Source organism: Sorex araneus, chromosome 11 (genome assembly GCF_027595985.1).
Source record: "Sorex araneus isolate mSorAra2 chromosome 11, mSorAra2.pri, whole genome shotgun sequence".
Taxonomy (NCBI): Eukaryota; Metazoa; Chordata; class Mammalia; order Eulipotyphla; family Soricidae; genus Sorex; species Sorex araneus.
In genome coordinates, this window is record NC_073312.1 from 38,032,908 (window position 1) to 38,041,785 (window position 8,878).

General features: G+C 44.4%; 1 protein-coding gene across 3 annotated transcripts in view; it reads right to left on the bottom strand.

The window, feature by feature from the left end:
- The window catches only part of WASHC2A (WASH complex subunit 2A), a 55,489-nt gene extending 46,833 nt beyond the window's left edge, over nt 1-8,656 (bottom strand). For all 3 annotated transcript variants that reach the window (XM_055119117.1, XM_055119116.1, XM_055119115.1), the window contains exons 1-4: nt 8,605-8,656; nt 8,390-8,512; nt 7,158-7,322; nt 2,403-2,465 (exon numbers count right to left, since the gene is read on the bottom strand). In XM_055119117.1, the coding sequence (XP_054975092.1) occupies nt 2,403-2,465; nt 7,158-7,322; nt 8,390-8,512 (351 nt within the window). In that variant the 5' untranslated portion in view covers nt 8,605-8,656. The remainder of the gene's footprint in view (nt 1-2,402; nt 2,466-7,157; nt 7,323-8,389; nt 8,513-8,604) is intronic.
- Between the last annotated feature and the right edge of the window lie 222 nt (nt 8,657-8,878).

Genomic DNA, 8,878 nt, shown 5'->3' on the forward strand with positions numbered 1-8,878 from the left:
AGAAGTCTTTCTAGTTTATTCTTTGTTTTGGCTGCCTGCTTTTTCAAAACTCTGGTATGCCTGATTTTAAGTTAAACAGATAACACTGTAACAAATCTCTGGAAATACGATGTGCAATCTATACTGGCTTTTTTGTAAGTCCAGGAAACACTCCACCTTACACCTGAGCCAAGTCCTAACTTGATACTATTGCATTCAAAAAGCAATGTCTTAGCACCATGAAAAATAAAATAATGAAGTAACATTTTTGTGGAGCCAGAGAGATAGCGCTGAGGGGCAGAGTTGTATGCTTTGCACGTGTATGCTTGGCAGGGACCCCTTTTGCAGGGACCCCTGTTAGACCCATATGGCCCTCCTGAGCACTGCTAAGTACAGCAGCCCTGGAGGCCCCAAGCTCCACCAGATGAACTCCCGGTGCCCACACAGCACAGTATCCTCAGGCTCTGAACTTTAAACTGTCTTGCGTGAGTATCCAAATATCACTGAGTATGGTTCCTGGGCTCCCTCAGCACTGCTGAAAAAGCCAAAAATAAGAGGTCATTTTGTTTATTTTTTTAAAACTTTCTAATATCCTCTTCTAAATGAATTTACAAATAACATTTACTGGGAAAGTACTAAATTCCTCAGGCAATTTGTATTTTCAAAATAAATCACACCTGATTCAAGATTCTCTCCTAATAAATTGATATTTCATTATGCCTGAGTAGAAAGAAGAGTGTAATTCTGCCAGAATGCTAGCAAGTTAGGAACCTCTTATATATGCTTTTCCCTATGATGTGAGAAGACTCTGAAAGAAACTATTTGCATCTGTAACACATAAAGCCACAGAGGGCAAGAAAAGACAGGAACCACTGGCCCTCTATGACTCAGTTCAGTTTATGAACGCTCTGCCTTTCCCACCCCCCACTATTTTCCTTCCTTTGGCCTGATTTCCTGTACCTTCCACAAGTATTGTTCATAAACTATCAGGCTAAGCCCCAACCCTGAACCTGAGCACAGTGGCATTCTCTGTTAAAAGTGACCTTAACAGCCAGCCCTCCTTTCCTCATCCAGCCAACTAATCATCCTCCCAGCTATTTTTTAAGAATTCATCCTCATCTAAACATCCAAAAGTTAGTAAGCAGCCATGTTGCTTGCAGTATGTCCTGTCATCCTTTCCATAAATGTACTCTCTCAAGGACAAAGGTTTCTCCCAGGCTACCAAAACAACACTCTTACTAGGGCCAATATTTTTTTTTTTTTTTGCCTTTTTGGGTCACACCTGGCGATGCACAGGGGTTACTCCTGGCTCTGCACTCAGAAATTACTCCTGGCGGTGCTCAGGGGACCATATGGGATGCTGGGAATTGAACCCGGGTCGGTCGCGTGCAAGGCAAATGCCCTACCCACTGTGCTATCACTCCAGCCCCACTAGGGCCAATCTTACTAGGATCTGTAGTCCATAACTTATGTACTAACAGTTATCAGCACCCAGAAAGGTCTTAAATACAGGGGCTTGGACACTGTAATGAAGATACTTAGGATTCATCTCATAAGTCCTCTTCAGATGGTAGGAATTCAAATCAAAGCAGTCATGAAAAGGATAGAGAAATACAGGCTTGACAACTAAACAGAGCTCCCTGGCTGCAGCTGAGTCTAGGGCCTGATTATGGTAAGAATGGGTTTCACAATGTTAAGGAAGGTAGAGATAAAGGAAAAGGAAGGGGGAAAAGAAGAGAGGTAGATATATGTGACAGCAAAATCTGAAATATTATCTGGTTTGTTTCAGAAAATCTTTGCCAACATTTGGGGGCAGGGCAATAGTACAGCGGGTAGTCAAGTCAAGCGGCCAACCCAGGTTTGATCCCCGGCATCCTGTATGGTCCCCTGAGCACCACCAGTGATCCTGAGCATACAGCCAGGAGCACAACTGGGTGAGACCCAAAAAAAATAATAAAATTAAAGCTATACACACACATAAAAAAATTGAAACATAAAAGAATACTACTGCCAACTCCTGCTCTACTCCTAAAGACAGAATTCAGGGACTTTATCTACTAATCTATGTTTTGGGGTTGGGTTTTTTTTTTTTTTGGACAGGTTTGGGCCACACCCAGCAGTGCTCAAGGCTTACTACTGGCTCAGTACTCAGGGATCACTTCTGACGGGGCTCAAGGGACCATATAGGGTGCCAGAGATTGAACCCAGACCACATGGAAAGCAAGCGCCCTGCCCAATGCACTCTTACTCCAGTGTATTTTTTTTAATACACTAAATTTCAAGAATAAATTAAAGTTCAAATGTTGCCTCTCAGTCTCATTTCCCCCAATATCTAACCCCCTGCCTGCAGATCACAAATCCTCAACACTCTTCTCTGCTCTGTAAGTCAGACATGCAACAGAAAAGTGACTTTACACAAATACCTGTTCTGCTTTTTCCGTCTCAGCCTTGGGTACTGGCTCTTCCACTTCTTCATCATAAACGCGCTGAAAAAGGAAACACATTACTTTTAAATGGTCAAAACATCACTTGGAATAAATCACAACTCAAGAACTGTTCAATTTTAGAAGGAATTGGGAAAGAATTCTATCAGGGACAAAAGGCTCAGAAACCAACTGACCAAAATTAAATTATAAAAAAAGTAAAAATGACTTGGAAACATGAAAAAAAAAAGTTCAACCCACTACAACCAAAGGATCATAAAAGCAGCAGATGCCATTTTTCATATCCATTTATTTAAGCTATCACTTTGCCTAATATCAAAATACAACATTGCATGTGAGGCTAATGAAAACGTCAACTGGTAGGGCCTATTCACTAGGATCTACCGTTTTAAGAATTTTATTTGTTTTTTTTTTTTTTTTTTTTTTTTTGCTTTTTTGGGTCACACCTGGCGATACACAGGGGTTACTCCTGGCTCTGCACTCAGGAATTTCCCCTGGCGGTGCTCAGGGGACCATATGGGATGCTGGGATTTGAACCCAGGTTGGCCGTGTGCAAGGCAAACGCCCTACCCGCTGTGCTATCTCTCCAGCCCCCATTTTAAGAATTTTAGCAATAGAAATGGTGCAACTTACTTTCATTTCACCACTTAAAATACTTAATAAATATGCTCTATCCCTTTAATATATAGCAGATAAGCCAACCTCACCCATGACTTACCAAAGAAGTCAGGCATTTGACTGACTCAAATAGTATCATACTGCCATACCCAGAATGAAACTGTGCAACCTCACTGGCCGAGTATCATAAGAATGAACTCTGATTCCCAGAGCATTGCTTGGCAGCCAACTCCCTTCTCCCAAAGAAAATAGAATTCTTGGATCAGTGAATATGAATAGCAGATATGAACATTTAGATGCAACACTGATCAAACTGGTAGTTATTTCAAAATGAGGACACTGCTGAAATATGAATCCCAAAAAGTTTTAGAATTATAATGCTGCTTCTCTTCCCTTTTTGTTTCTCTTTCTAACTTTTCTATAAAAAAAAACAAACCTTAAAACTGAGACTCAAGATATGGCAACTACCAGGACTACCTGGATATTTACATAGAGATCTTTTAACCCAAAATTTAAGCTTCACATGGAAACCCAAATAGCATGAAACCCTACTTTTTCATCTGCCTGTCAATAAAAAGGACATCATCAGATAGAAGCAGTCTGTAGCTGAAAACCAAATGTAACATTAAGAAACTATCTGGGAAGTAGATGAAATGCACAGGACCTTTACAGTGATTAGGACTGTGTATCACAAGGACTCAGTACACAGAACATAATCTCAACCCCTTCACTTTTACCAGAGCAAACAAGCAGTATCATTTGGTTTCTTGGCCACATCTGGCAGTGCTCAGGGCTTACTCCTGGCTCTGTAGTCAAGGATGACTTTTGGCAGGGCTCAGAGAACAATATGGGATACCAGAGATGAAACCCAAGTTGGCCACATGCAAGGCAAGAGCTTACCCTCTATACTATAGCTTCAGCCCCAACTTCATGTTTTTTGACCATTATAAGATCAGGGGCCTGGAGCGATAGCACAGCGGGTAGGGTGTTTGCCTTGAGCTCGGCCGACCTGGGTTCGATTCCTCTGCCCCTCTCGGAGAGCCCAAAAAGCTACCAAGAGTATCTCACCCGCATGGCAGAGCCTTGCAAGCTACCCGTGGTATATTCAATATGCCAAAAACAGTAAGAGCAAGTCTCACAATGGAGACGTTACTGATGCCCGCTCGAGCAAATCGATGATCGAGGGGATGACAGTGACAATGATAAAATAAGGGTGCCACATCCAGAGCTGGTAAATATCTTTGGTATTTCCCCTCAAAGAACTTTTTCCAGACTCAGGACTAAATCTCAAAAGAGATGCAAGCCAAGCTGCAAAAAATTCACAGCTGAATTTGGTCTCTGGTCTCCCAGCTGAAAACTCTGGTGCCTCCAGGTGTGGCGTAGCCAAGTCTCTGTCCTGCTGAAGCACTGGCAACTGCACCCATTCCCAACAGCTGCTGTCATGCCAACAGCCCAACTCCACTGCTTCACAACTAATCTCTGCAGATACACAAAACACACAAAAATTCCAGGCACACTGGTTTCAGGCTGAAAATCCTGGGTCTTCTCAGAGTGGGGACAAGCAGCCTTCCCCCAATTCACTTCCCCCTTCTCCATATTTCTAAAGCCCCAGAAGCCATACCCACAGCCCACAGCACCACCAAGTAAACTCAGGGCCCAGTTCTACAGATCTTGGAGTTCCTGGAGCATGTTGCAGCAAATACAGCCATGAGACATCTTTAAATTCCACAATACTGACATCTTAGAGGAAACACACCAAATCAGATAGGAAAGTAACATAGAAGCCAACTAAACTCAGTGAACAATAACACAGAAGGCTTAACTAGCAATAAACAGCATAGTAAATTCTTGGACAGGACTTAATGACCCCATGAGATATAACAATATTCACAAATTTTCTTTTACTGAAGTATGTCTAGAGTCATTAAGTTGTACATATAAAGTAAATATAAATTATTTTGTGCCTGCGAAGGGGGCAGGGCAGGCATGGGTGATGGGTGGCAAAACGGGGACAATAGTAGAGAGAAGGTTACACTGGTGTTAGGATTGGTGCTGGAATACTGAATGTCCATAACAATTGTATTGTGAACAACTTTATAAACCATGATGATTAAATAAAGGAGGGGGAGAATATTTGGAAAGACGACAAGGTAAGAGGCAAAGGTGAATGGAGAAAAAGGAACCAGGGACTGGGGATTTCCCAACAGACTATAAAAAATCTTTTATAGAAAGACCTTTGAATGTATGTGTTCTACCATTTGTTCACTCAAATATTCCCCAAGACTCTAAATAGCAAGTTTGTGCTAAAATAAATAAATAAATAAAAATTCACAAAAGAACAGGACTTGACTTCTAGTGGGAAAGTTACATATCAACAAACATAAAATTGCAATTGTAGGAAGTGCTATAAAGAAGTCATGAACTAGATCACTACGGTTGCAGGACAAAATCCCTAAATTAGCAGATTAATGAAGCACTAAAAATTGAACCCCCCAGAGTTCCCTTTTGGTCTGTTACCAAACATACTAATTTCTTTTGCCCTAGAAAGTACTGATTGTTCTTTGGCTTCAGTAATTCTGTAATGCAGTATGTGACCTGACAGCTGCTTTCAGGGCCAATTACCGAAACCAAGAAACCTACCTGACTTTGAACATTTTCCCAAATGATTTAAAAACAAACAAACGACAACCAAAAAAAAAAAAAAACAAACAAAACACAGTACTATCACTCAAGCCAGAATAGTAGTATATAACCTCCAAACCTCAGGGTTTAAAGAAAATACATACAAAGCCAAATCACTCTCAAGTGCATTATAAGCATACATATTTTCTCCAGTGTTATTAATGAATCATTACCCATACTATTAACACCATCATGCTCTGCTACAGATAGAAAGAACATTTAACACGCAAATGAACATGTGGCCTTAGTGGAGGTTGACGTAGTAGTAATTTAGCAGTACTAACAAGCATACACAGAGAGGAATGCTGGCTACAGATTAGATGGGCAGAGATAAAAGGGATAAATAAAAGGGATGCAGAGAGAGAAAACCCAGGAAATAAAATGAAAGTAAAAATTATTTAATAAATAAAACACAAAATTAAAAGATCCTGGGGGTCAGGGAGATGGTTCAAAGGTCAGCAGCCCAGATCTGATACCCAGCACTGCACAGCTTACCAAGCATGTCTCAGAGCTACCCTGAGCACTGGCCAAGAAAGAGTCACCCCCATTCGCCACAGCACCTCTGAGTGTAGCCCAGAAACAGCCAATAAAAACAAAAACAAAAACAAAATGAGATTGTTACAAAATCAAAATCTAATAAAACATAAATTTTAAAAATTAGGTAAAAAAGAGAAGAGCAGAAGACTGGAATTCAGAAAACCAAGTTTAAAATGTCCCTGTCAACAGAGACACTAATTGATACCACTGTGGTACAGATTCATCAGAGGCTTCAAAAGAAGTCTCCCAATTCTCTAATTCTTTGACCAGTTTAGAGCCGCAGCACTGACTTCAGAGAAAAGCTGAGCGCTGGGATCCAACAAGAAAGATACAGAATGAGACCAACAAGCAGATTTTATTCTTTTTATTTTTAGATTTGTGGGTCACTCCTGGCAGTGCACAGAAGCTACTCCTGGCTCTGCGCTCGGGAATCACTCAGGGCAGGATTGGGGGACTATATGGAGTGCTGGAGATTGACCAAACATGATAGCCTCTCAGTATCTGTATTACAAAGCAAACCATAATGCACAAAAGTTGAAAGAGATTAAGAAGAGGAGCTGGAGCGATAGCACAGCGGGTAGGGCATTTGCCTTGCACGTGGCCGACCCGGGTTCCAATCCCAGCATCCCATATGGTCCCCTGAGCACCGCCAGGAGTAATTCCTGAGTGAAGAGCCAGGAGTAACCCCTGTGCATCGCCAGGTGTGACCCAAAAATCAAAAAAAAAAAAAAAGAAAGAGATTAAGAAGAAAAGTGCCTGCTATAGAGGCAGGTGGTGGGGAAAGGGGGGGAGAGGGGGTAGAGAGGATATTGGGGAGATTGGTGATGGGAAATGTATACAGGTGGGGGAATGGGTGTTGAAACATTGTATGACTGAAAGTTTAACAAAGTAACTCACGTTCTCAATGAACTGGGTATTAGATAGCATAAGGAAGTCATTGAAGACATTATGCAGGCGACAATCTGTGGCTTTAGTTTCCCGAATTAGTCCATCCACTTGTTTCTTGATTTCATGGGTCCTAGAGATAGTCTGCTGTGAGAATTCCTGTAGAAACTGTAAAAGCTATTTAAAAAACAAAAAAAAAAGCATAAATAAAACATGCATCTACTTTACGTGTCAAAATAAAAAACACTCCTTTCACCTTTGTGAGACTACGCTTGTGAACTGGAATGTAAAAAGAAAAGAATATAAAAGAAAAGCTGCTTTTGGCAGTACAGTAATCAGAGGCACTGAGTAACTACAGAACTTTTGTTCCCGATGGAAGTCTAAAATCCTCTTTGCCATCTCTAAGGATCCCATATAAACGGTGACAAAGCTCACCTGTATTTGTATGCTTTTGTATGTATGTCCAAATCTCAACTGTAAACACGCCAGTTCCTCCTCATTTTCAAGTTTAAGGTAATTTCAGTCAAAACGAAATATCTTGGAACTAAACAATCCCAGGGGACCCGGAGCAATAGTACATCCTTTCATGCGAACAATCCAGGTTCGATCACTGGCATCCCATAGGATCCCCCAAGCTCAGGAATAATTCCTGCGCACTGAGCCCGGAGTAGCCTCTGAGCACCGCAGGGCGGAGCCCCAAAACAAAAACAAAAACAATCCCAGCGGCCAGAAATAGGGCAGGCAACGGTAATACGGCTTGCATTGCACGCGTGCGACGAGGGTTCGATCCTTGGCACCCTGGGGCCCTGCCAGAAGTGATCCCTACAATCATAGTCTTTTGGGACTTCGACACCCAGTTCTGAAGGCTGGGGCCGCGGCCTCAGGAGCCCCAACTCCAGGCCGTGCCCCCTCAAACTCTATCATCACCCTCCTCCGGGTGCGTGCAGGTGCAGCACCGGGTTTCCAAACGGTGCCACTACGACCGCGCAACGCTGGGAGCCCACCTGGCCTCACAGGCTAGAAAGTGGGGATTGAAAGCGCGCTAGGAAACCCGAACCGGGCCCGGACCCGGCGTGTGCGGGCATTCAGGTGACCAGGGCCAGCGGGCCGCCCAGGGGGGCGTTTCCGGGAAGAGCAGACGCGCGTTCTTCTTCAGCGGACAGGAGGCTACGGGGCATCCCGGGGCAGGGGGGCTGGAGGCCCGGTTCCCTTCCCTCCCCTCCCCTCCCGGGCCCGCCTCTCACGCCCGCGTCGGCCGCCAGCGACCAGCTCTGACTGCTCCTGCGGATCTCCTCCACCGACCAGGGCCGCTCCCACACGGGCTCCGACGCGGGCGGCCGCTCCGGCTCCGCAGCGCGCTGGCTCATCTGCAGCGACAAGGGCGACAGGGAGGCTGAGCGGCGAGCGGCGGCGGCGGCGGCGACCCCGCCCGAGCCCGGCCCCGGCCGGCAGCTCTTACCGTCACGGCCTCTGGGATCCCCTGTACCGCGCCGCCCCGAGTGAGGGATGAGGCCCACGTGACTCGGTCTCACGTGACCGAGTGAGCACGTGACCGGACGTGGTCACAGGCCTGAGTGGAGCTGATAGTCAGGGAAGCCGGAGAGCCCCTGGTACGGGGTTGCTGAAGAAGCAGGGTCAGTCTGATTTCTAAGACAGCACCAGGATTACGAGTTCGGTGCCTCATCTGCCCCTCATCGGCGAGGCAACACCTGGAGGGATGCCCCAGAGGAACC